The 27,639-nt window shown below is 44.3% G+C and overlaps 2 protein-coding genes across 2 annotated transcripts; one reads left to right on the top strand and one right to left on the bottom strand.

Moving 5' to 3' along the window:
- Nucleotides 1-886: 886 nt before the first annotated feature.
- morn2 (MORN repeat containing 2) lies at nt 887-17,811 on the bottom strand. Its single transcript, XM_056276159.1, has 6 exons — nt 17,801-17,811; nt 14,775-14,955; nt 7,423-7,473; nt 7,190-7,296; nt 1,314-1,450; nt 887-1,074 (listed from the first exon to the last, which is right to left on the bottom strand). Exons 2-6 carry the CDS (start codon nt 14,815-14,817, stop codon nt 942-944), a joined length of 471 nt encoding a protein of 156 aa, XP_056132134.1. The 5' UTR covers nt 14,818-14,955; nt 17,801-17,811; the 3' UTR covers nt 887-941.
- Nucleotides 8,211-26,729, top strand: dhx57 (DEAH (Asp-Glu-Ala-Asp/His) box polypeptide 57). The gene is made up of 25 exons (XM_056276158.1): nt 8,211-8,399; nt 8,989-9,022; nt 9,110-9,307; nt 9,503-9,805; nt 12,070-12,276; nt 12,569-13,491; nt 13,898-14,091; nt 14,878-14,999; nt 15,518-15,713; nt 16,358-16,482; nt 16,948-17,081; nt 17,175-17,229; nt 17,597-17,814; nt 18,036-18,152; nt 18,729-18,825; nt 19,005-19,178; nt 19,695-19,895; nt 21,293-21,569; nt 22,000-22,095; nt 22,246-22,329; nt 22,420-22,557; nt 22,735-22,809; nt 22,940-23,074; nt 23,161-23,361; nt 26,171-26,729. Exons 3-25 carry the CDS (start codon nt 9,144-9,146, stop codon nt 26,312-26,314), a joined length of 4,380 nt encoding a protein of 1,459 aa, XP_056132133.1. The 5' UTR covers nt 8,211-8,399; nt 8,989-9,022; nt 9,110-9,143; the 3' UTR covers nt 26,315-26,729.
- The last annotated feature ends 910 nt before the right edge of the window (nt 26,730-27,639 follow it).

Below are 27,639 nucleotides of genomic sequence, written 5' to 3'. Positions count from 1 at the left end.
ACACACACACTGAAGGTTAAACTGACCATCTAACTGCATTAAGACCGTCTTGAGGGCAAAGTCCCAGCAGTCGGATGCAGCTGTTCTGGATGGAGATGTGCTCATAAGGTCCATTCTTCTGATTGGTCAGCGGAGTTGTGATGCAGAAATGTTCTCTTCCTGTCCTTCATGTTTGCCATAATTCAAACTGAAGGGCTTGGCACAGATTCAGAGAGGTATGGGCTTTTCCTGAGGATTTGTGTTAACTTGACTCCGACCACAATCCAAACCCATCTTCAGCTACCATGTTAAAATTCAGTTTTAAAAGTAAAGTTTAATATTGATTAATGCAAACTTCACAAATAAAAAAAAAGATAAAAAATACATCAAGAATTAAAATGTCCCTTAAATGTGTTGGGGGGGGGGCACAGTAAAGAAACATGCATGTGTTATGCGCTACTCGGCTAAATGTGACTAAACTCATACAAACACACTATGCCTTTTATGCAGTACATGCAGTCAAACACACACTTCAAAGTCATGCAGTGACATTAACGGCATTAATATATTTTAGGGCTTCTTATATGGAAATTACAAAAGCAGGCCGAGCTGCAAAAGGGCCAAATTAAATGAGACGAAGTGAACTCATGAGGCACCTGCTGCTTGGAAGCACCAACACCAGAGAACCAGAGAATGACCCCAGATGAGCCACGTGACTCCCACATCGTGCAGTTGCAAAGACGTTCTGCCAACAGTAGTACACTTGATGTACATGCAATGCCTCTTTTTTTTGACTGAAGGCACAAATACAGTTTTGTGAGTCACTGTGTTGTTATTGCATTTGTCATACTCTCAGTAAGAATCTTGGCAAAGTCCAACACAGGCAAAGTATATGTCCATTTTCAAAGGATGTCAGTCATTTTAATGTACAATATGGCGTACTGTATGACATGTTTCTGGCATTACAATTCTTGCGTTGTCATGCTCAATCCCAGCACGTCGTGCTGTAGTTTGAGGCCTAGTGCTGCATTGCCGTGGAAATCTCCGGTCCAAACCAGTCCCTGTGTGTCTGTAAACGTCCCTTCTCCTTTTAGCCTTAAACAAATGAGATAATACCCAGCTAGACAATATCTTTCACTATAAAGTATGAGTACATACAGTACTGTGGAGCTGGTATCACATCTACCGTTATACTGTAGATAAGACAGGCTATGTCAGCCATTTGCATACCACAGCAAATTTGAATGGAATATGAAATTCTAACTTGCAACAAAATGTTGATTGCTTAGAAAGAGAGGCCTTTCACTGTAGTTCTGCATCTGTGTTGTCCTCACTTGTTCTTACAGAAGTGGCCCGTGAACTTGGAGCCATCAGGGAAGGTGTAAGTCCCTGTGCCGTGGTACATGTTGTTTTTGAACTCTCCTTCATACACAGCTCCAGAGGGATGCTCAAGGGTCCCACTGCCATTCATCTGAGGGACAGAAGCAGACAAAGCAAGACGGTGTCTCTCACACACACACACACACACACACACACACACACACACACACACACACACACACACACAACATTTATGGGTGGCATGGTGGTTAGCACTGTTGCCTCACAGCAAGAAGGTCCTGGATTCAAACCAGAACCGGCTCCAGGGGGCGCTGTAGTGAGGCTTAGCCCCCCCCCCCAATTTATTTCAATATGTTTAAATCCTCTAAGTAAATCAAAATCGTTATTGCATTATTTCATGTTGGTGCGTTATTTACCAATTTATAATTTTAATTCAATTTAGGAAATATTTCTTTTTTTGTTAGGCGGCTATCCAATCCAAATCATATCCGTTTTGCACGTTTCGTTCACGTGTTGCGTCAACCTGTGTCTCGCGAGTTTTCGTAGACAGACAAAAGGCTAACCATGTTGCATTGGGAAGGTGCCCTTGGTACAGCTGTATTTTGAAACGAACTTGACAGCAAGATTTCGACATGAGTGGAAAGATGCCGTGCGGAGATTCAACTAGCAGCGAAATCGCCGCCTTCAACTCTACTAATCGGTGAGTTCAATATTCTATTTAGCAACATTGTTGTGGAATGTATCTGCTGTGCCTGTTGAGATATGACACCAGTGTATTTGTATGACTGTGTTACTGTGTACTATTATTTTGTTTACGACTTTGTCCACAAGTGGGCGGTGTTGCGCTTGCATGCGTGGATTGATTACGTCACTGAGACGCTGTTCATTTCCTTCTTCTCCCAAAACGACCGTATAAACGGAGGCTGCATTTTTTCCTCCAGCAGAAGTTCGGTAGTCAGTACGATTCTTTATAACGGTTTAATAATCCACTTCATCTGCGCAGAGATAGACATAAAGTATTAGTCTAGTCTTCTAACAGGTTATGGGCCCAGATAACGTTGGATTAGTTGATAAAAGAAGTACACGAAGTGTGATAACCTCGGATGGCGGGATGCGCGCAGGTTAGCACGGAGTAGCAAGTTAGCAAGTGTGAAGCTAGTTAGCATCGGGAGAGCCTATCGGGAAGCTAACGGAACGCTAAGCTAAGCTAACGCTACCTAGGGAGATGGAGCGGAAGAAGAGCAGGTGGCCCACATTCAACGGACAGGCCGATGAGTATGAACTGTGGGAAGAGCGAATGCTCTGTTGCATGCATGGTGTGGGGCTGAAAACCACCATTCTTACCGAGCCCGTGGGACCTTTGACAGCGGAAGAGCAAGCCCTAGACGAGGAGCGGAACGCGGACGCCTACTGCGCATTGGCGCCTTTATTGGACAACACAAGCTTGGGACTGATCTTCAGAGAAACGAAGAACAAAGGTAGAGAGAGTCTACGGGTGTTGCGGGAACATTACATTGGTAAGGGCAGACCCCGGATTGTCACTCTGTATGTAACATTGACTGGGCTAAAGAAAGCTGATAATTATGAGACGCTAACCGAATACATTATCCGAGCTGAACAAATCATTACGGCTCTCAAAGGGGCGGGAGAAGCACCGAGTGAGGGACTAATGATGGTCATGGTGATGAGGGGGTTACCCGAGAGATATAGGCCATTCACTCTAATGGTGACACAAGGCGACAGTGAGTTGACATTGGGACAATTTAAGGCCAAATTGAGAAACTTTGAGGCGGCTGAAGATGTAGCGAATGCTACAGCATCGGACGAGATGTCCGAGAGGGTGATGAAGGCCCACGCAGCGCCTAAGAAAAAGCCAGTGAAACGCTGTGAGGGAGATGATGAACAAACGGTGTGCTGGCGATGCGGTGACAAAGGCCATCGGAAATCGGACTGTTCACGCAGCGTGTGGTGCAGCTTCTGCCGGGTCAAGGGTCACACGGACAAAGTGTGCAAGAAGAAGGACCGCGCTGATGGAGCCAGGTGTGCATGCGAGCAAGGTGGCGGCGGCGGTGGTGGTCACGGAGCAGGTCAGGGACTGGGGAATACTGCGGAAGAAGAGAACTACATCTTCAGAGTGCAGGCTGGAGAGACCAGCTCAGCAGGACCAGGACGACGGCAACAGTTCAAACCAGGATTGATTGTGGACTGTGGGACTTCTTCCCACATAGTCAATGATAAGAAGAAGTTCAAGAGCTTTGACAGCTCGTTCGAGCCAGAGAAACACTGCATGGAGCTGGCGGACGGTAAGCACACCTTTGGTGTGGTGCAGGGCAGGGGAGATGCTACGGTATGTCTGCTCGACAGTTAGGGGCGACGGTGTAGAGTGACACTGCGGAACGCACTATATATTCCATCGTACCCCCAAGAGCTCTTCTCTGTGAAGTCTGCGACAGCACACAGAGCCAGTGTGTTCTTCGAAGAGGGCAGAGATGCCCTGATGTCACCGGATGGTACCAGGTTTGACATTTTTGTACAGGGGAAAATGTACTATTTGCAAACTGAATGTGTTGTTGAAAAGTGCCATGTGAGCCATGATATAGAAACTTGGCATGAGATAATGGGCCACTGCAACTATGACGATATCATAAAGCTACAGGATATCACTGATGGTATGCATATAAAGGGTAAAGTGTGTAAACCTGACAAAGAGTGTGCAGTATGCATAGAAGGGAAGTTTACCCAAAACAGGAACAGGAAATCTACAGACAAAGCCAAGACACCACTGGAGTTGGTAAACACTGATTTAGCCGGTCCTGTGGCAAACGAGTCCATTAATGGTTTCAGGTACATGCAATCATTTACAGATGTGTGCACAGGGGCAGTGTGTGTTTATTTCTTAAAAACAAAGAGTGACACAGTGCAAGCGACCGAGAAATTCCTGGCAGATGTAGCTCCCTATGGGACAGTGAAATGCATAAGGTCGGATAATGGAACTGAGTTTACAGGCAAGGAGTTTCAAACCCTGTTGAAACGGAACAAAATAAGACATGAGACGTCCTGCCCATACTCTCCCCATCAAAATGGCGTTGCAGAGAGAGAAGGACGCACACTATTCGAGATGGCAAGGTGTATGCTAATAGATAGTGGTCTACCAAAGAGCCTCTGGCATTATGCTGTACAGGAGGCAGCCCACACCAGAAACAGATGCTTCAACAAGCACACAGGCACTAAGCCATACACGGCAATGACAGGACAAAAGTGCAACATGGCTAGAATGCAAAAGTTCAGGACAGAATGCTATGCTTACCAGCGGGACAAGGGAAAGTTAGATTCTAGATGCGAGAGGGGGCGTTTTGTAGGATATGACAAGAACAGCCCGGCCTACCTAGTCTACTACCCTGACCAAGAGAAAGTACAGAAACACAGACTAGTTAAGTTTGTACACAAGGCAACTAGTGAAAATGATACTCAGACACCAGGTCTGCACCCAGAAGACTGGGTAAGAGAGAGAAAGTCTGTTGAGACAGCTGCAACTCAGCCTAGAGTACAGAAAAATGTACAGACTGATGGTACACAGTCAGCACCCGAGGATGATGACGAGGAGCACCCAAGGGTGACGTCACAAGCCTCAGCCAGTGGGAGGTACCTCCAAAGGGAACGCAACCCTCCGAGATACCTGATTGACTATAGTCAGGGCGACAGTGATGACAGCTCACTCACTACTATAGATTATGCATACAGGGCAGTGTGCGGTGTCCCTCTGACCTTTAAAGAGGCCATGGAATCGCCAGAATCAGAAAAGTGGTCCAGGGCAATGGACGAGGAAATGGAGTTTCTAAGAGACAACAAAACATTCACCCTTACGAAATTGCCAGAGGGCAAGAAAACAGTGGGAGGAAGGTGGGTGTATGCGATAAAGACAGATATAGACGGACACGACAAGTACAAGGCTAGATTTGTAGCAAAGGGATATAGCCAGAGAGCTGGGGTGGATTATGGGGAGACATTTTCGCCGACAGCCAACCTAACAAGTGTTCGAGTGCTTCTACAGAAGGCGGCTCAATATGACTTGATTTTACACCAGATGGATGTAATGACGAAGCCCGCATCCAAGGTAAAACTGAAGACATTTGCTTAGGCAATGTTTGGTGTGTGAAATGTGAGTGGTATGGGTTATACCAAGTTTTTTTTGTTCTATGAATATGAAAAGGTATACAGTAAGCTCATGATTCATAAGTGGGAGTGTTGAGATATGACCCCAGTGTATTTGTATGACTATGTGTTACTGTGTACTATTATTTTGTTTACGACTTTGTCCACAAGTGGGCGGTGTTGCGCTTGCATGCGCGGATTGATTACGTCACTGAGACGCTGCTCATTTTCTTCTTCTCCCAAAACGACCGTATAAACGAAGGCTGCATTTTTTCCTCCAGCAGAAGTTCGGTAGTCAGTACGATTCTTTACAACGGTTTAATAATCCACTTCATCTGCGCAGAGATAGACAAAGTATTAGTCTAGTCTTCTAACAGTGCCATTTAAAGTTGTGTGGCTGGCTGCCACACCACCCTATTTGTGAGTGAGTTGAGCGAGAATGCGCGTGAGAGATTATTGCCACTCGCCGTAGTGGATGTGGACTGATGACTATAGGGCCTACCTTTTCTGTATGGGAAGTGGTTGTACTAAGATGCATAAGCTTGTGTAACCGGTTATTTTTTTGCCCGGTGTGGGATTTGATACGGGATGTACTGCACCACAAGGCGACATTGCTAACCGCTCAGCTAAAGGGTCAGACCCGTTAGCTAGGGACTGACGTGTCTTATTAGTAGTTTACAGTCGTCACCCTCCCCGGAAGCGCGCCCTCGCGCTTTGTTCTTCCCGCGCTCCGAAGAGACTTCTGAGGATCCGCACACTTCCGGATCCCACCGCTGCCACCAATGTAACCGGTTATTTTTTTTGCCCGGTGCGGGATTTGATACGGGGTGTACTGCACCACAAGGCGACATCACTAACCGCTCGGCTAAAGGGTCAGATCCGTTAACTAGGGACTAACGTGTCTTATTAGTAGTTTACACTTGGAACGATCGCCATTTTTGTGCCAATTAGATTTCAAGCCTTTATTTGTCTAACAGGGATGGGCAATCTTATTCAGAAAGGGCCGGTGTGGGGTGCAGGTTTTTGTTACAACCAAGCAGTTACACACCTGATCCCACTATTCAACCGGTAGAGTCTTTGCTGGGGAACTTGATTAGGAGACACAGGTGTGTAACTGCTTGGTTGGAACAAAGACCTGCACCCACGCCGGCCCTTTCTGGATAAGATTGCCCACACCTGGTCTATAATATATTTCTATATTTCTATTTAATGTCTGGGTGCCTTTTACTGTGGTCAGATTGGTAATTTTCCGTGTTAATATCTCTCGTCCCCCCCTGTTATTCACAATGCCCCTCTAACAATTTTGCCCTGGAGCCGGGGCTGGTTCAAACCCCAGGCCGTCCCAGGTCCTTGTGTGGAGTTTGCATGTTCTCCCCGTGTCTACGTGGGTTTCCTCCTGGTGCTCCGGTTTCTCCCCACCATCAAAACGACATGCATGTTAGGGTTAATACTCCCGTCTGTGCACCTGACCGAGGCAATGGAAAGAAAAACTGGAGTTGGTCCCTGGGCGCTGCAGCCGCCCACTGTTCCTATACAATAGGATGGGTTAAATGCAAAGAACAAATTCATTGTAAGAATACAATGTCAAAGTGGCTTTCGGGCTTTCATTTAAGAACGCGTCAGTCTGTTTTTCAGTGTCGATTCGCAGCAAACTACGACATTAATCACCAACAAACAGAAATAACCCCTCCACACACATTCACGTATTAATTCAAACCTTGTCCTCTTGCCATTCTCCAGTGTATACAATTCCCCTGGCTGAGGTTTGTTTGCCAGTGCCACTCCTCATCACCACACCTAATGTAGACTTTCTACACTCACCCTCTGTAAGGACAGTGGAACAGAAGAAAAGAAATACAAAGAAAATAAAAGAAAAAAGGAGAAGAAAATATGGGCCCATTCATTTGTATTGTGAAATTTCAGTTTAGCGTTGCTAACTTCATCACTCACCATATTGGTCCCCATTTGGGAAAGTGTAGGATACATTCAAAGGTTCTTCCCCTATAAAAAAAAAGAAAGAAAAAGCTTTGCTTTGATAATTTATAGCACCCAGATCAACAGCTAGATTTGCAGCTTTACGTGTTGCTTATCTAACCAATGGTTGGTTTCGTTTCTTGAAAAGGAAAACGGTGGTGGTGTGTGTGTGTTTGTGTACGCGCGCGCGCGCGTTGTTTATGCGTAAACGAAAGCGAAAAGGAAAGTTAATGAACCGGTTGCTCGTGCGGATCATTAATCACCTGCCATCCTTGAAATCAACGGGACTGCTCCCCTTAAGATGACCCTATAAAGCAGCTGGCTGTCAAATTGTCCCGGTAAGTTGTCTGTCGACCGATTTTTCAGATCAGATAAATTATATAACTTTGCAAGAAAACTAGTTTAAAAGAATTAGTACATGCTACTGTGTGGGTACCAATGTATCGTCGTCAACCGTGCCGATCGTTAGCCAAACAGACGCTGGTTTATAAACAAGCCCGGTTAGTTTGTCAAATAAACAGCCGTTACTATGGCGACCGCTAAAACGCGTCGTGTCCTCTCCCGTATTACACTAAAAAATACTACGAGCTTGGGCTTAGTGTATACACACACACACAACTTTGGCCTGATAGGATTTTTTTTATTATTTGCTGTCAATAGTGATAAAAGGTATGTACAAAAATGCATATTTCCTGTACATACCACGCTACCGGAAATGATGTACCCGCGTGTTTCTTCTCGTGTCCTGTTTTATCGTGTGGACTGGCTGCCCTTTATTTTCGAGTCCGTTTGTTTTTGTCGCGCTTTTGAATCACACAGCATTTTAGTCAGCGTTAGTTGTTTTAAACATGGTTTATAGATAAATTAATTCGACCGGAAAATAAACGTTGACCCCCTCACTTCAAACAAGCGAAGGAATCGGACGGGTTGCCGGTGTTCTGATCAGCTGTTAGGTCTGTTCATGCTTCTCCACTTACTCGACTATACCAGAAACTTACCATGAGAAATGACTTTCGTTGGTCTTGTTTAAATTGTAAAGCACTTTGATTGTCAAATCCTCTATTTGTGCTAGTTTGTTAAGTTTCGGAGTTCAAGTAGCTTGTGGCATTCTAATTAATGCTACCGTGCTAGCGGTTAGCGAGTTAGCCGGTTCATTGAAGAAAGGCAATACAGTAAAGCAAGAATATTGGACCTGGCTGGGGTCTCTGATAATACATAAATGCTGTATCATCTGTAGAATAATTTATATCTATCTGACTGACTGACCGGTAGCTCAGTAACATAACATAAGGTCAGACAATCGTAGCTGTATTAGTGGGATGTTAGGTTTTGGACGCTCAGTTGGCCACATAATTACAGCCACCAGATGTGTGTGTGTTTACGTCTCACTCAGTGGAACACTACAGCACACGTACAACAGCTGCGTGCATCGTCTGTAGCAAACGTAGGCAATTTTCAGCAGTGTCCCCTTGGAAGATCGTTTAACGTTTCAGAGAGGAGGACATTTATCCAACCAATATCTCTTGTTTCTCTTTCTTGCAGGTTATTTAAAGATATCTATGGAATTAGAGTGAAGGTAAGTAGTTCCTGTCTTCGTGGCATTATTTGATAACTGCTGTGAAGCTCAACTGCTTTATTGTCCACTATTTTTTTTCTTCTTTTGTTCTCTCTGCCTATATACTGAAGCCAACAGGGAAATGAGTGGAAGGAGAAGAGGTGGGAAGCCTAACAGAGGAGGAGGGAGATTCAACAAGCCAAGAGGAAGGGGAGGAGGTGGCGGCGGTAGCAGAAAGGGAACAAGCGGCAGTTGGGATGATGATGGTGACTTCTGCCTTGATCTTGGACCCAGCCAGTCTAGCAGGTACAAACCTTTGACAGTCGATGAAAAAGAAATCCTCCACCAGATGCATATGCAGAATTCTATTTTGTGCACTCACGCCACACTAATTCTTCCCTGCTGCCCTCATTGACAATGCATTTCCAATCGCTTCTCCCTTTCTTCACCTGTCTGTCTGCCTGATTGCCCCCAACGCCCCACCCACACCTACACCCTTAGGTCTGCATCGGGGAAAGGACGAGGTTGGGGCAGCAGGAGCAATGAAAGTCGAGGAGGAAGGGTTGGCAGTAGGTATCAAGATTCTGTAGGCAGAGGTGGGGCGAGAGGGAGTGGAAGAGGTCTCCCCAGGGCACTGTTGGGATACCAATCATGGCCCAGGCCAGATGGTGATAGGCCTCACCTCAGGCCCGAGATAATGGATAGCATGCCCTTGGAGAAAATCTTTATGACCAATGAGAACCAGGAACAAGTCAAGGAGCTCCTGAGAGAGCTGCAGACACAAGACTTTGATGAGCCGTATGAGTGAGTATATTCTGCAATGCATGTTGACCACGAGTATTACTGGTCACAACCATTTATCAATGACACTAGAACATTAATTTGAAGTCTATATAATGCTGTATTTTTAAGAAAGTGTGTTTTATATACACTACCGTTCAAAAGTTTGGGATCACCCAAACAATTTTGTGTTTTCCATGAAAAGTCACACTTATTCACCACCATATGTTGTGAAATGAATAGAAAATAGAGTCAAGACATTGACAAGGTTAGAAATAATGATTTGTATTTGAAATAAGATTTTTATACATCAAACTTTGCTTTCGTCAAAGAATCCTCCATTTGCAGCAATTACAGCATTGCAGACCTTTGGCATTCTAGCTGTTAATTTGTTGAGGTAATCTGGAGAAATTGCACCCCATGCTTCCAGAAGCAGCTCCCACAAGTTGGATTGGTTGGATGGGCACTTCTTTGAGCAGATTGAGTTTCTGGAGCATCACATTTGTGGGGTCAATTAAACGCTCAAAATGGCCAGAAAAAGAGAACTTTCATCTGAAACTCGACAGTCTATTCTTGTTCTTAGAAATGAAGGCTATTCCATGCGAGAAATTGCTAAGAAATTGAAGATTTCCTACACCAGTGTGTACTACTCCCTTCAGAGGACAGCACAAACAGGCTCTAACCAGAGTAGAAAAAGAAGTGGGAGGCCGCGTTGCACAACTGAGCAAGAAGATAAGTACATTAGAGTCTCTAGTTTGAGAAACAGACGCCTCACAGGTCCCCAACTGGCATCTTCATTAAATAGTACCTGTTAGAGCCTGTTTGTGCTGTCCTCTGAAGGGAGTAGTACACACCGGTGTAGGAAATCTTCAATTTCTTAGCAATTTCTCGCATGGAATAGCCTTCATTTCTAAGAACAAGAATAGACTGTCGAGTTTCAGATGAAAGTTCTCTTTTTCTGGCCATTTTGAGCGTTTAATTGACCCCACAAATGTGATGCTCCAGAAACTCAATCTGCTCAAAGAAGTGCCCATCCAACCAATCCAACTTGTGGGAGCTGCTTCTGGAAGCGTGGGGTGCAATTTCTCCAGATTACCTCAACAAATTAACAGCTAGAATGCCAAAGGTCTGCAATGCTGTAATTGCTGCAAATGGAGGATTCTTTGACGAAAGCAAAGTTTGATGTAAAAAAAATCTTATTTCAAATACAAATCATTATTTCTAACCTTGTCAATGTCTTGACTCTATTTTCTATTCATTTCACAACATATGGTGGTGAATAAGTGTGACTTTTCATGGAAAACACGAAATCGTTTGGGTGATCCCAAACTTTTGAACGGTAGTGTATATATAGCTTTTTTTTTTCTTCCGGAAACCGTCAATGGTGTTGATAAAAGTGCTCAAGAAATGAGGAGCAGGGGTCACCCGGGTAGCGTAGCGGTCTATTCCGTTGCCTACCAATATGGGAATCGCCAGATCTAATCCCCGTGTTACCTCCGGCTTAGTTGGGCGTCCCTACGGACAAAATTGGCCGTGTCTGCGGGTGAGAAGCCGGATGTGGATATGTGTCCTAGTCGCTGCACTGGCGCCGCCGCTGGTCGGTCAGGGCGCCTGTTCAGGGGGGGGACTGGGGGGAATAGCGTGATCCTCCCACGTGCTACGTCGCATGGTGAAACTCTTCACCGTCAGGTGAAAAAGAAGCGGCTGGCGACTCCACATGTATCGGAAGAGACGTGGTAGTCTGCAGCCCTCCCTGACTTGGCAGAGGGGGTGGAGCAGCGACTGGGACGGCTCAGAGAGCAGGGTGATTGGCCAGGTACAATTGGGGAGAAAAAGGGAGGGGGTAAATAAATCAAAAATCAAAAACAAATGAGGACCAGAATAGCAATATAGATGAAGGAAAAAAAACTTTTTAATACATAGCAGTACAAGCTTGTTTCGTGCGTTGTGCACTCATCATCTGCTAATGAGCACCATCAGCTGCCAATGTGATACAGTGATCGCATTGGCAGCTGATGAGTGCACGAGGCACGAAACAAGCTTGTACTGAAATGCATTAAAGTTTTTTTTCCTACATCTATCTTTATATATATATATATGTGTGTGTGTGTGTGTGTGTGTGTGTGTGTGTGTGTGTGTGTGTGTGTGTGTGTGTGTGTGTGTGTGTGTGTGTATTATTTCAAGGTGGGAAATGCATAGTTTTGTCGATTGGTCATTATTTTCGTTAATATCCCTAATAATTGAACCAACAGGTCCACTTTAAATGGTCCTCTATTCTTCTGTTTCAGTGAATCTGGTTCAGATTATATGGGTGAGGAAGAAGATGAGGAAGAGGAGTATGATGAGTTGGACCAACGTGAGGAAGGTCAGTATTGGGCCACTCATGACAAGCCTGTGCAGATGGCTGACAGCCCTATTTGGGAGTCAGAGTCTGAGGAAGAGCAGCCCACCTCTGAAACTGTCATCTCCTTATTCGCCCTCTCCAAACTCAACAGGTGACTCACAGCGCTAGATGTAATATGCCTTCCTCACCTTTTTGCTTATGTTGTCTGTTGCTATCTTGTACTATGTATGGTTTGCATGCTACCAAACAATTCCAAACTTAATAGTTTGGAGTTAGTGTTTTTTTGTTCTTACTGTTGGATAGTGAGCAACTGGGAGTGATTCAAAAAAAATATTTTTCTTAACAAGGGAAGCTGTCAGTCGCATAGAATATTTCCTTCTTTGAACATTTAGTTCATCAGCTCCTCTACCATCATTTTGTTCCTTTTGCTGTTCTTCATGTAGATATGGGTTCAACCGGGAGCGTAGCAGGCAGGCCCTGGAATCTGGTGGAGGGGAATTTGGGGAAACGCTTGAACAGCTTCTCCTCCAGGTCTTCTCAGAACGCTATGGCCACAAAGCTGTTTCTCTTGATAGCCTCCAGGGGGCACCTATGGATGAGTGCCTGAGCCTGAGGCAGGAGGAAGCCCTCGCCCTGACTGCCATTTATGGCGAACGCTTTAACGAGCGCATTGCCAATTCACTGTGGACTGTGACCCTTGACCTCCTGTTCCTGACAAATACAGCTTTTCAAAAAAGTGCAGGAGTTGGGAGCTGGCATGGCCAAAAAACTGGTCTGGTTAACACCCGTGAAATTTGCCGGTTTTACTTGAAAGATCAGGGGTGCAGATTTGGGAACAAGTGCAAGTTCAAGCACCAGTTCCCTACCAAGGGGGAGTCTGGGACTGGTTCCTCAGACCCAGCTGGCCCAAGCAATCCCGGGATGAGCAGCTATTCCCCTCCAGAATATGAGCTAGAGATCCGTTTCCCAAAGGGTAACCTCTACCCATTTCAGGCCCCAATTGTGGCCTTTAGTACCAATGATGAGGCTATCAGAGCCCCAGGCAGGCTTAATGTGACTGAGAGATTGTTCGGAGAGGCCTTGGTTGCTGCCAAGACCGGAGAGCCTGTTGTTTACACCCTCATCGCTTGCTGCGAGGATGAGGCCACCATGAACGAACTGCTGGCTGTCAGTCATCATAAATACAGCACTGCACCTCCCGTTGTGAATCCTGCTGCCCCTCTAAGCATACCAAAGAGCCGGAGTGCGAGAAGCAACGTGTCATCTCAGGAGAGTAGAAGTGGCAGTATCAACAGTAGTAATCCCACCTACAGCACAAAGACTACTCTACTTAACAGCAAAGCGAACAAACAGAGACGGATTGATGGTAAGAGGACAAAATCTCAGTATGCTGAATCTTGCAACAGTAGAGAGGGAAAAAATTGAAATGAAGTTATGTTTATGAGTTGGAATGGGCAGTAATAATGCAGAGCATCAAACAGGGAAGTGTCTCTTCATAGTGAGTACTGAGTTTCTGATCTTGCACATGTAAAGAGGATAATCTCAGAATATAAATGAGTTGTAACTATTTCTGTAGACATGACTAGTCAAAGATGACTCATCCATGTCTAGCTTTTGTGTTTTGCTTTGTTAATATGTAATTTAAGAAGCTGAAATTACAATATCAGATAATACTTTTAAATCAAATATGCAGGGAAATCAATTTGTTGAAGTTGCTCAGATATGTTTGTATGTGTGTCACTGTTCATATGCTGCTGACTGCGCTGGTGTAGCAAAAGAAATCGGCAATGTGGAGGAACAGGATGAGGGGGAAGGGGAGGATGAGGACAAAAATGACAAGGCTGTTCCAGTGGAGAGTGAGAGCTATGTCAGCCTGAGAAAGAGGACGGTGAAGAAGCACCAATTAAGAATAGACAACATGGTACAGGAAAATGGCAAACTGTGCCAGGAATTCAGGAGGAAACAGGTAAGAGGACAACTGAGAACTTCAAAAACATGTCCTTCTATTATTTTGAAAAGCGGAGAGGACTCTCCACACTAATTATTTTTCTTTTATCAAAATGAAAAGAAAGCAGAGAGGGGCGCATTGAACCTAGAAAACAAGACAAGTTAGTTGTAAGGCTCACGGGGACATGACTTCAGACTGCAGCCACCAACCATTGCTGAAATCAAAAACTAGCTATTCAAAATTAAACATTCATTTTTTTCTATATTCTTTATTCAGTTTTTCATTGACCGATCATTTGTATCCATTCAATTGATCCAATCAATGGAATGGATTCAAATGTTATTGGTTTGTTGATACTGCCAACCCTTGAAACAGTGGCATACTAGATTTTGAACAGGTATTTTCCTGGTTAGGTCGACAAATTGTGATATGACTAAGTATGAATGGAAACTGCCCTCTATTTTTGTTTTTTCTTCTTCGATTTTTTATATAGTAAATATAAAAAACAGGTAGTGCCAGGGGGTCAGAACTTTAACAGAAATGTTAATGTTTTTGTGTTGTTGTTGGTTTTTTCAGTAGCCTTTTCAGACTACTCAAATCCAGAGAGAGATGCAAATGTGGTGTTTCGGTCCAGTTCTCTTGTGCAATTGTGTCTATATGAAAACCCATTCGTTCTCCTTTTGTGTACCCCTTTTGTGTACCTTTTCCTTCTGTTTTTGTTATCGCCCACCCTCTCTCCATCATGGTGAAAGCATTGAACTGTTGTGACACATTGCTCTTCCTCCTCCTGTCTGTTCGCCAAAGTCCTCCAGAGTCTTTAGATCCATGCTGCAGCAGAGACAGAAGCTGCCAGCCTGGCAGGAGAAAAACAACATCCTGGACCTGTTGGACGAGTGTCAGGTTCTGGTGATCAGCGGAATGACTGGGTGAGTCACAAATCACATAGAGTTGTGAAACCAAACCATTTGACAAGCATTGTATGGGGAGAAAACTATTTCTTACTATTTTATTTGGTTTTGTTTATGGGAAGATGATACTTTTCTGTTTTGTCTGGGGGATAGAAAAGCTTGAATTAAATTTCACAAGGGGAAAATACAAGGGAAAAAAATATGTATAGATGTAGGCCACTATTAGTTGTTGAAAAGGTTAACCAAAGTTTTATGTGCGGGTACTAATCTGCTGTTAATGAGCCCTCTGCAGAAATTGGGTCATTGCAGCAGCAAAGATAGAATATGAAAAGATTAGGCAGGATTGGTGAAATAGGCTCGATAAGAATTCAACAAATGGAAAATATTGATATTACCAAAAAAGGATGCATATATCATAACTTAACAAAGTGTCACCTATTGTCACATATCATTCTCATCTAATCAAAATCACATCCCTGCCTCTGAGATTCTGTGCGGTACTGTCTAATGTGGATTTTCTGGGGACTTCTCCATAGGTGTGGTAAGACCACCCAGATCCCTCAATTCATTCTGGATGCATCATTGAGCGGCCCTGCGGAGCAGGTGGCCAACATCCTCTGCACCCAGCCACGCCGCATCTCTGCCATCTCTGTGGCCCAGAGGGTGGCACAGGAACGGGTGGAGCGCCTGGGAAACTCAGTGGGCTACCAGATCCGCCTGGAGACCGTCAGGGTACGGGTGCATTCTATAAGTAGCAGAGCAGACAGGCAGGATATGGGCCCGATTTAAGTCTAAATAAAGCAGACAGAGTTGGTGAAGATGCCTGGCTCCAAGTTTGAGGCCATTACTCATCCTCAGAGCAGCAACACAGTGGCTCCTGCTCGGTCAGAAACGCTGAACGCATATTGTTCTGAACATAATTTTATCAATCCGGTTGGCTTCTGCCTTCAGACACATGATCCATTTTTGTAGCATCTTCAAATCTGGGGAAAAAAGGAAGTTATTTTCGTTATCCAAATCGCTTATCTTTTACTCAGGGTCACGGGTATGCTGGAGCCTGTCCCAGTAGTCACTGGGTGGCAGGCAGGGAGGCACCCTGGACAGGCCGCCAGACCATCACAGGGCTGAAGTAAAATCTTTAATTTATTTCAGTTACTTTTCTGGTTTAGTGTCGTCATGAGCAAAGTTCAACTTGAACAGCATACCTGAAGCAATAGTGAAAGTCCAGCCCAGCTTACAGCCTTTTTCACACCAAATAAACCATGCTGTCCGGTGCTCTTCACTGGGGCTTACATTCTGATTTAATTTTAGAAACTTCTCCCTCTCTTATTTTCCACCACCCTGCTCTTTCACCTCCTCCTCTGCCTCTTCCTCAGTCATCGGCCACCAGACTGCTGTACTGCACCACAGGCGTGTTACTGAGGAGGCTGGAGGGCGAGGCAGATCTGAAAGGGGTCTCACACGTCATTGTAGATGAGGTACATGAGCGCACAGAGGAGAGGTGAGGCTGTGCACATCAAGTCATTTTCCATGTATTTAGAAAAATAATAATACATTAAAAATACATTAAAAAATAGAGGTGTAAAAACCAGGCCCAGAAAGTAAAAGTCCAAACCATGTATTTGCTCCACTCATGCACTACACCAGCAGATTCTAATCAGCACCACTCCTCAACTAGGTAGGGAAAACAAGCTAATGAAATCAGCTGGTTTAGTAACATGGTTGGTGCAAATAAACCGTTTGGACATTTACTTTCTGGACCTGGTTTTTACAACTCTGTTAAAAAAGAAAGATGTACATCCCATAGAGAATACACGCTTCACTGTACAAACTGTGTTGTCTGTTTGTAATGGTTTTGGAATTGTGCAGCACTGCAACAACCACCAATGAAAATGTTTGTTCTTTCTATTATCAACTATTATATCAGATCTTAGTTCTCCCTTGTTTTTTCTTTTGTTTTTGGTAGTGACTTCCTGCTGTTGGTGCTGAAGGACCTCATGGTGCAGAGGCCAGACCTGAAGATCATCCTGATGAGCGCCACACTCAATGCTGAACTCTTCTCTGATTATTTCTACAACTGTCACACCATCCATATACCAGGTAAGTGGACACATATACATGCAAAAGACTGATACATACATACACACCTCACTTATGTGTCTCTTCCATCTTTGTTAATCTTGCTCATTTCAGGGCACACTTTTCCAGTTGACCAGTTTTTCCTGGAAGATGCCATTGACAAAACCCGGTGTGTACATCAGCTACTATACTAACTCCCACTCACAAACACTGGATTGAAGCCCTAATTGCTTTTCTACACTTCTGTGTGGTGTTAGCATTTTGGACGGATTTAACAATCAGAATGATTGATTATGCATTAGTGGTTTGCTCTGTCTAGTCTGTGGCTTGTTCTACCTGTTGCACTGAATTCAGAGTCCAATTTTCCCTGTATTGTGTGCATCTCTATCTGTTCTATTCAGGACCTTAGTGGTCAATTTGTTCCTGCACCAGTGACTCAGACAAATTCCAGTGCAAATACAGCACATTTGGTAACGAAAGGATTAAAGTGCTGGACCTGATTATTCTGTCATTCCTCCTCTCACTCACTCTGCTAGCTTTGTGATAGAGGACGGCAGCCCTTACAGGCGCTCGGGAAAACAAAATTCCTCATTTGTTGCAAGTGGACGAGTAAGCAAAGGAGGGCCAAATTACGTGGTTGACGACTTGGAGGAAGACATGTGGAACTTCATGTCTTTATGTAAAACAGACTTTATCAAAGACTCCATCCCAGACCAGACACTCAACCTGCAGGAACTCACTGTGCGATACAAAGGTGAGCTGTGTGGGAGAAAAGCGTGTCCTGTTTCAGCCTGTTAAGCGAGATGCTCCATTACGGGTAATAGACATCCTACAATTGAGGGGAAAAATAATTTTGAGATGAGTTGATTTGACTCTCAGTTGCTGTGTATTAATATCCGAATGATATGCAGCAGCACAAATGATGTGCTGCTGCATATCATTTCACGAATCTCCCTTGACCTTGTCTTATAACAGATACCAAGAAGTCTGTACTGAAGACAATTGCTGCCATGGACCTCGACAAGATCAACATGGATTTGGTGGAGAGTTTGCTGGAATGGATTGTAGAGGGAAAACACAAATACCCCCCCGGTTAGACAAACACCTACGCTTGCACACACTCTTTAATATTCAGCACAACTTCACTGTCATCCTTTTTGAGGCATGGGATGGGGGCATTCTTTTCAAGAGGAAGAAAAGTAAAATGTGTACAATACAGTGAAAGGATACAAGTCAAGTTCATATAGCCTTCAGTCAGTTTCAGAGGACATTACTTTCCCACAAGATAACATAGTGTGGTAATGGTGTTGAAAAATTAGTTAGACGCTAATAAGTAAAAGAGGTGACTGCAAGTAATTCAAGTAATATAATTGCAAATTATTTCCACGTTCTCGAATAACAGAACAACATTCCTCCCAGGCCAAATGGCAAGCACAACAAATTATTTTTTTCTTAAAAGGAGGGTTGTTTACAAGCATGAGTACAAATGGGCATGTCATGTGTAAATTGCGTGGGCGTGTGTGAATACATTTATTTTAATAAGGTTTGCAAGCATGAAGACGTTAGATAATGGTGTGTGTGCGTGCATGCAGTGCCCTCAGCGCCTTTTAGACAGACACAAACTAAATGTTAGAAAGCTAAAATCTAAACTGCTTTTCCTGTGTCCAGGTGCCGTACTGGTGTTCATGCCGGGCCTGGCTGAAATCAAGATGCTCTACGAGCAGCTCCAGTCCAACAGAATGTTCAATAACAGGAGAAAAACCAGGTTTGCATTTTTAAAGGCAGTGTTTCCCTCACATTTATTCAATGGTGATTTGGAGGCTGCATTCTTAGATTTCTAGTTGGATGGTTTATTTTGAAATAGACTTAACCAATATGATCATAGGGATAGAGATGGGGATCAAGAAATGTTTGTGTGTGTGTGTGCGCGTGTGTGTGTGTTAGATGTGTGGTATACCCGCTCCATTCGTCCCTGTCCAATGAGGAGCAGCAGGCGGTATTCAGTCGGCCTCCAGATGGTGTCACTAAGATCATCATCTCTACCAACATTGCTGAGACCTCAGTAACTATTGATGATGTGGTCTATGTTATCGACTCTGGCAAGATGAAGGAGAAGAGGTACTTGTATGTCTGGTTTCATGTATCCTTACAATAAGCATGTAAACATGCTCATCATATGGGACCCTCCAGCCAAGGGTATCAACTGCTCAAACTGAATAAAATACTTTTATGAATCAGGAATCAGGAACGCTTTGTCAATTCACCTCATGTACTTGCGCACATGAAGTGAAACGAAATGCCGTTTCCCCCCAGCCCACAGCAGTGCATACAGACAAAAACACATTTAAGAATGACAAGAACACACATATTCAAGTTAACACATATATCCAAACCAAAAAAAAAAACACTGTCCAAGGGAACAAACGACAGAATAAAAAGGGCTCTTTAATTTAACAGGTAATGGGTCACTGTATTGTGTATATGTAAGTGTATCCCTCTGCCATGCCCATTTGAAGACACACTACATTCAAGGGGTGAATATGCTCCCTTTTTTAAATTCCGTCTTGCTAAAGAATGGGCTCTGTACTTAACTGTGTTAAAATGTGAGTTAGACCTTCCTGTTCGTCCCCTCAGGTATGACGCAACTAAAGGCATGGAGAGTCTGGAGGAAACGTGGGTGTCTCGGGCCAACGCGCTTCAGAGGAAGGGCCGAGCAGGTCGCGTGGCCTCAGGGGTCTGTTTCCACCTCTTCACCAGCCACTGCTTCCAGCACCAGCTGGCAGAACAGCAGCTGCCAGAGATCCAGAGATTTCCCCTGGAACAGCTCTGTCTCAGGTACGTCTGCTTTTATTGTCTTTCTGTGCCGTTTGTGAGGAAACGACAGTGTCTATAATTTGTCTCTGCAGACAAGTGTACGGAAGTTGCATGTGAATTTCAGGGTTTGTGGTTGACAGTGGTGGGGTACTGGGCACCATTTAAACATGGTCATGATGCATCAGGTGCGGCCTCTCCCACACTACAATCAGAGCTCCTGCTCTTGTTTGTTGCTCATTTGTATGTCTGGAATGTCTCATATCAGTTGAAGCTGGTTCGCCCTTGTTGTGGCACGATATGAAAAAAATCATGAGCCACTTTTTCGACATCAGGATACTTCGAATAAAACTTGGGAAAAGCATTGTCCCTGATTTTCACTTTCATCAACTAATTGTTGTCTGATGGCGCAAGTAGTTATGATATATTGCCTTATCTGATTAAAAGTGAGAACTTTTTTTTTTTTTTTTCCCCTCCCCAATTGCACTTGGCCAATTACCCCACTCTTCCGAGCCATCCTGGTCACTGCTCCACCCCCTCTGCCGAGCCGGGGAGGGCTGCAGACTACCACATGCCTCCTTCGATACACATGGAGTCGCCAGCCGCTTCTTTTCACCTGACAGTGAGGTGAGGAGTTTCACAAGGGGGACGTAGCGCGTGGGAAGATCACGCCATTCCCCCCAGTGCCCCCTCCTCCCTGAACAGGCGCCCTGACTGACCAGAGAAGGTGCTAGTGCAGCGACCAGGACACATACTTACATCCAGCTTCCCACCCGCAGACCTGGCCAATTGTGTCTGTAGGAACACCTGACCAAGCTGGAGGTAGTACGGGGATTTGAACTGGTGAGCCCCATGTTGGTAGGCAACGGAATTGCCTGCCACGTTACCCAGATGCCCCGGGAACACATTTTTTTGATGACTGATTATCAAATCAAAGGTGATGTGCTGAGTGGTTGGTTGTCGGCAGATAAGATTTTGATCCTTTGAATGTTAAGTGGACCCTCAGTTGCAGAGTAGACAGACACTCTCCCACCCCCTTTTCTCCCCAATTGTATCCGGCCAATTACCCCACTTTTCCGAGCCGTCCTGGTCACTGCTCCACCCCCTCTGCCAATATCGATATTTAGCACCAGTGTATCGATAACGTATCGCAAGAGGAAGTAATACAATATATTCCCATATTGATATTTTGTCCCATCCCTACCGCTGACACAGCCAATTGTGTCTGTAGGGACACCCGACCAAGCCGAAGGTAACACTGGGATTCGAACCAGCGATCCCTGTGTTGGTAGGCAACAGAATTAGACCGCTTCACTACCTGGACGCCCGACACACTTCCTTTTTTATGTAGTATAAACATAACTGTATTTCCTGCCTTATTTGCATTATTTAGTATGTATCTCTTCTAACCTGTTCCTCAGGATTAAGATCCTAGACATGTTTGCTGAGAGGACCCTGGAGTCGGTCTTCTTGCGGCTTATTGAACCGCCAGCATTGGAGAGCCTCGAGGCAGCCAAGCAGCGCCTGCAGGACTTGGGAGCTTTAACTGCAGATGAGAAACTGACCCCACTGGGCTACCACCTGGCGTGCCTGCCTGTGGATGTGCGCATTGGGAAACTCATGCTGTTTGGTGCCATCTTCCGCTGCCTTGACCCAGCCCTCACCATTGCTGCTAGCTTGGCCTTCAAATCACCCTTCGTAAGGCAATTAATGGCCACCACTAAGCAAACATATACACAAGTCTACAAAATCAGTGTTGATCTAGAATTGCTTGCATTACAATGCCATACAGTACATCTTACTATTGGGGCAAGACTTTTTTAGTTTTTTTTAGTTTCACCCACACCACACTGGCTGGTGATTTCCACATTTTCCAAACGGTAGCAAGCTAATTATTTTGTAATATGAATAATCTACCAACAAGCTGGTCATCCATCCATCCATCCACTGGTCATGTAGAATGATAATTGACTGGTGTTTATTTTCCCACTTCATTTTATCTATACTTATCCATACTATTCATTTAGTAAGACAGATCAGTCCTAATGTTATCTTAGTGTTATTTCTTGCTTATCCCCCTATCCGATTACCTTCATCTTTCTCCCTGTCAACTTCCTTGGCCACCCAGGTCTCTCCATGGGATAAGAGGGAGGAGGCCAATGAGAAGAAGCTGAGTTACGCTCTGGCAAATAGCGACCATCTAGCTCTTTTACAAGCATACAAGGTAAGGGCCAGGTTTTTATTTGCACATCATCATTTTGAAAACGATTAAATAAGTAGTTACTACATGGACCAACATAAAATCCAGTTTTGTGTCTAGTGTATGCTATACTTGGTGAACATTGATTACTTACTCATTGTCACTTCTTTGCAGGGATGGTGCAGTGCAGCAAAGAACGGCAATAGGGCTGGCTTCCTGTACTGCAGGGCGAACTTCCTGTCTTGGCGTGGCTTACAGGTAAGACATCACTAGGCAAAGCATTCCTTCAACTCCATGTCCTTTGATAGGAGTTGAGTATGTATGACCTGTATGTTCTGGCCCACGCAGGAGATTGCCTGTCTGAAGAGGCAGTTTGCGGAGCTGCTGTCTGACATTGGCTTTATTCAGGAGGGGCTGAGGGCCAGAGTCATAGAGAGGATGTGCTCTCAAGGCACCGATGGCGTTCTGGAGGCCACTGGCCGAGAGGTGAGAAATGCACATACACAGAACATTGTTTGGAAATTTTCAACATCCCTATTAATCAAAATATTTCTCATTTACCATGGGTATGGTAGTATGCTTTACAACCCTACACATACATCTTTCACACATACATAATCACAACGGGAACAACATTTATTTGCTTGCTCCCTTTCTCTTAAGGCCAACTTGAACTCAGACAACATCCGGCTGATGTCTGCCTTGCTATGTGCTGCGCTCTATCCCAACGTAGTCCAGGTTGGCATTCATTTGAACACTAGCGAAACTGAAAAAGTCTGAGCTAAGGATGAACGTGTCTCAGCACGTGCATAAGTATGCACTGCTTTATATGTATACCAAGCGTTCAGTGTTCTGTTCCCTGCGTCAGGTGCACGTGCCCCAGGGGAAGTTCAAGCTGACCAGCAAAGGTGTGATGAAGATGCCACCCAAGGCGGACGAGCGCCGCTTCATGACCAAGAACGACGGCCGTGTATATGTGCACCCTTCCTCTGTCAACTACACTGTGAGTTGCCACATGTAGAATTGTATCAACAGTTGAAGGGGGAAAGTGAGAGAGAAACTGACTTTTTTTTTCATCTTATTCTCCAGCTGTGCCATCACGACAGTCCTTACTTTGTGTACCACGAGAAGGTAAAGACTAGCCGCGTCTTCATCAGGGACTGCAGCATGGTATCTGTCTACCCCCTGGTGTTGTTTGGAGGGGGGCAGGTGAATGTGGAGCTGCATAAGGGGCAGTTTGTCATCTCCTTGGACGATGGATGGATCCGATTTGCCGCTGCCTCACATCAGGTCAGTGGGATACATGGGTTTTATCGACTGGATCAGTTGGTAACTTAAAGTGGCGCCAGACTAAAACGTAAAACTTGTTTATTTCATGGCTTGTCTCACTTGATGAGGCATAATTTTGAATGGTCTTGCAAACTGGCATTTGACTTTAAAGTTACAAGCACAGTGAAGTGGGATAAAAAGCAAGAATCTTGCAACACCTCATTCACTGAGCAATGCCGTCGGGGGAAAAAAATACAGTTTCCAAGCTATGAAGCTGATCTAGATATGTAAAAGAATGAATTAGGTCTCAATATATTTAACTGAAAACAGCGTTTGGCTATATATATCTAACATAGTACAGACCATGGCAAAACATTTAGCAGGCAAATAAATGATGACCTGTACAAACAAAATTGCCCTGAGATCAATAATCATTACAATGTCTTCATTGAACTGGTAGCATGTTGTTAACCCTTCACATGTGGAATGTATGTTTACGTGGGGAACATTTCATATAGGTAATATTGTGCGTGTGCTGTTAGTTAGTTAAAGTTTATGAATTTGCAAATGAGTAAAACAGACATGAAATGATATACAGTGCATGCGGAAAGTATTCACACCCCTTCACTTTCCCCACATTTTGTTATGTTACAGCCTTATTCCAAAATGGATTAAATTCCTTTTTTTTCCTCATCAATCTACATACAATAACCCATAATGACAAAGTGAAAAAGGTTTTGTAAAATTTTTTGCAAATTTATTAAAAATAAAAAACTGAAATATTGCATGTACATAAGTATTCACACCCTTTACTCAGTACTTGGTTGAGGCACCCTTGGCAGCGATTACAGCCTCAAGTCTTCTTGGGCATGAAGCTACAAGCTTGGCACACCTATATTTGGGGTATTTCTCCCATTCTTCTCTGAAGAGCCTCTCGAGCTCTGTAAGGTTAGATGGGGAGCGTCGCTGCACAGCTATTTTCAGGTCTTACCAGAGATGTTCAATGGGGTTCAAGTCTGGGCCACTCAAGGACATTCACAGACTTGTCCCGAAGCCACTCCTTCGTTGTCTTGGCTGTGTGCTTAGGGTCGTTGTCGTGTTGAAAGGTAAACCTTCGCCCCAGTCTGAGGTCCTGAGCGCTCTGGAGCAGGTTTTCATCAAGGATCTCTCTGTACTTTGCTCCATTCATCTTTCCCTCGATCCTGACTAGTCTCCCAGTTCCTGCCGCTGAAAAACATCCCCACAGCATGATGCTGCCACCACCATGCTTCACTGTAGGGATGGTATTAGCAAGGTGATGAGAGGTGCCTGGTTTCCTCCAGACATGAAATTTGGCATTCAGGCCAAAGAATCTTGTTTCTCATGGTCTGAGAGTCCTTTAGGTGCTTTCTGGCAAACTCCAAGCAGGCTGTCATGTGCCTTTTACGGAGCAGAGGCTTCCGTCTGGCCACTCTACCATAAAGGCCTGATTGGTGGAGTGCTGCAGAGATGGTTGTCCTTCTGGAAGGTTCTCCCATCTCCACAGGGGAACGCTGGAGTTCTGTCAGAGTGACCATCGGGTTCTTGGTCACCTCCCTGACCAAGGCCCTTCTCCCCCGATTGCTCAATTTGGCTGGGCGGCCAACTCTAGGAAGAGTCCTGGTGGATCCAAACTTCTTCCATTTACGAATGATGGAGACCACTGTGCTCTTCGGGACCTTCAAAGCTGTAGAAATTTTTTTGTACCCTTCCCCAGCTCTGCGCCTCGATACAATCCTGTCTCAGAGGTCCACAGACAAGTCCTTTGACTTCATGGCTTGGTTTCTGCTCTGACATGCACTGTCAACAGTGGGACCTTATATAGACAGGTGTGTGCCTTTCCAAATCATGTCCAATCAATTGAATTTACTACAGGTGGACTCCAATCAAGATGTAGAAACATCTCAAGGATGATCAGTGGAAACAGGATGAACCTGAGCTCAATTTTGAGTGTCATAGCAAAGGGTGTGAATACTTATGTACATGCAATATGTGAGTTTTTTATCTTTAATAAATTTGCAAAAATCTCTACAAAACCTTTTTCACTTTGTCATTATGGGGTATTGTGTGTAGATTGATGAGAAAAAAAGGAATTTAATCCATTTTGGAATAAGGCTGTAGCATAACAAAATGTGGGGAAAGTGAAGGGGTGTGAATACTTTCCGGATGCACTGCATGATGATTAACCCAATGATAACAACAGAAAGGAAAGGGGGGAAACTCAGCATTTTTTATGACATTCAAAAAATGTTAACAGCATATTAACCCCCCCTCACACACACGCACACAAACAAGTGGTGTCAGACACAAAAAACCCTGCCACTTGTCCCCCAGAACTTTGACCCCCACCAATCTTCAAAACTATACATGGCTGACTATAATAATAGTAATAGAACATAGCTTTGAATTGGATAGTTGAACATTTTGGTGTCGGATTGAAATAAATGAATCATTTTTGGCAAAGATGTGGTAGAATAATTTTGGCATTTTTTATAACCTTGACCCAATTATTTCTGCAGTGTCGTCTAGGGACCATTGTCCACCTTTCCTGAAACTTTTTACATCATTTCCTGCAGCTTTTTCCATAAAACTCTTGACAGTCAAACAGCCCTAAAACAATACCTCTCAGGAGGAGCAAAAACAACCTAAAACAATTTCAAGATGACAATGAAAGATATACCCCTTACCCAGAAACCCCAAAATAAGAGGAGGGAAAATGTCCCTGAAGCAGTTTATTTATGGGCAGAGTGCGATGTGGGTGATGAGCTTTATTGTGTGTGTGCGTACACGCGTGCGTGCTTGTGTAATCCAGGTGGCTGAGCTGGTGAAGGAACTACGCTGGGAACTGGACAAGCTGCTGGAAGGCAAGATCAGGAGCCCAAGCATGGATCTGTGTAGCTGTCCCCACGGCTCTCGCATCATCCAGATGATAGTCCATCTCATCTCCACAGAGTAGCACTTCACCACTTTGCCAGCGCTATGGAGCACAATCTGAGCACTATGCAACGGTTTGCATGATTCCAGTTGCACTTCCCCACACCAACACTCGACAGATTCCAGCCAACAAACTAAACATGTTCACAACGGTGAAAGGTTTGAGTCCAATTTAGATTTCCTGTGCAGAAAACGACTGCACACTTCTGATAGTTGGTATGCACTTACATTTAAATAATGCATGAGCTTCTGCCTGTTACTTAATTTAAATTTATAGAATGTCAGAAGATTTTACACTGATGTCAAAATAACAAAGATCAACTTGAATGAAAGGGCTGTGAATGATTTGGTAATAGTTACCAAAGAATGCAAAACCAGTGTCTTAAAAATAATTATAAATGCCTCTGCACTGACAATAAAGAGAAAAACTTGCTGGATATTGGCTTTTACTCGGATTTTGCATTTTGACATTGGATCCTGGCATCCCCCGCTACCTCTGTTGGTGCTCACACGTACTCCTTTTCTCCTTAGTTATAATTCAGTTGGTGGCGTGGTTGCTGCTCAAACACAACAAAGGGCAGAAGGAATTTACAGGCTTGTTTTGGTCAAGGCTACACAATTAATTCACACAATGAGTGAGCTAGTTCTATCTATAGGACAAGAAGACCTAAACAAATGAGGTATCACTCTCAGTTGAAGCCACTTGCCAGTTAGGAGATTGCAAAGTTCGGGAATGGTAAAGTTAATGTATATCATATTGGTGATGTTAATTTGTATTTTATTTGACATAAGATCGATTCAACAATCCTCCACCTTGATGCAGGTGAACTGTTAGTGTTGTGTATCTGTCAGATTCCTCAAGGGCTTTGGCCTCTTGGCTGAGCTTACATACACTGATCAGCCAAAACATTAAAACCACCTGCCCAATATTGTGAGGGTCCTCCTTGTGCCGCCAAACAGCTGCACAGCATGGACTCCACAAGACCTCAGAAGATGTCCTCTGGTATCTGGCACCAAGACGTTAGCAGCAAATCCTTTAAATAGACTGCATTTACATAGCGCTTTTCTAGTCTACTGACCACTCAAAGTGCTTATAGTGTATGCCTCACATTCAAGTCAAATCAATTTTATTTGTTTGGTCCAATGTCACAAATAACAAATTTGCCTCAAGGGGCTTTACAGCAACACAACATCCTGTCCTTAGACCCTCACATCGGATAAGGAACAACTCCCTAACAAAAAATCCTTTAACAGGGAGAAAAAAATAGGAAGAAACCTCAGGGAGAGCAACAGAGGAGGGATCTCTCTCCCAAGACAGACAACATGCAATGGATGTTGTGTTTACAC

The sequence above is a fragment of the Lampris incognitus genome, chromosome 3 (assembly GCF_029633865.1).
Source record: "Lampris incognitus isolate fLamInc1 chromosome 3, fLamInc1.hap2, whole genome shotgun sequence".
Lineage (NCBI taxonomy): Eukaryota > Metazoa > Chordata > Actinopteri > Lampriformes > Lampridae > Lampris > Lampris incognitus.
The sequence above is the reverse complement of the archived record's forward strand: the minus strand, read 5'-3'. Positions and strand labels throughout refer to the sequence as shown.

Coding starts and splice junctions, on each gene's coding strand:
- dhx57 (XM_056276158.1), top strand. CDS start 9,144: ATGAGTGGAAGGAGAAGAGGTGGGAAGCCTAACAGAGGAGGAGGGAGA. Junction 18,153..18,728: donor AAAACACAAATACCCCCCCG/GTTAGACAAACA, acceptor TCCTGTGTCCAG/GTGCCGTACTGGTGTTCATG. Junction 19,179..19,694: donor GGCAAGATGAAGGAGAAGAG/GTACTTGTATGT, acceptor TCGTCCCCTCAG/GTATGACGCAACTAAAGGCA.
- morn2 (XM_056276159.1), bottom strand. CDS start 14,817: ATGATGGAGAGAGGGTGGGCGATAACAAAAACAGAAGGAAAAG. Junction 7,474..14,774: donor AACAAAAACAGAAGGAAAAG/GTACACAAAAGG, acceptor TTTTTTTTATAG/GGGAAGAACCTTTGAATGTA. Junction 1,075..1,313: donor GGCCACTTCTGTAAGAACAA/GTGAGGACAACA, acceptor CATTTGTTTAAG/GCTAAAAGGAGAAGGGACGT.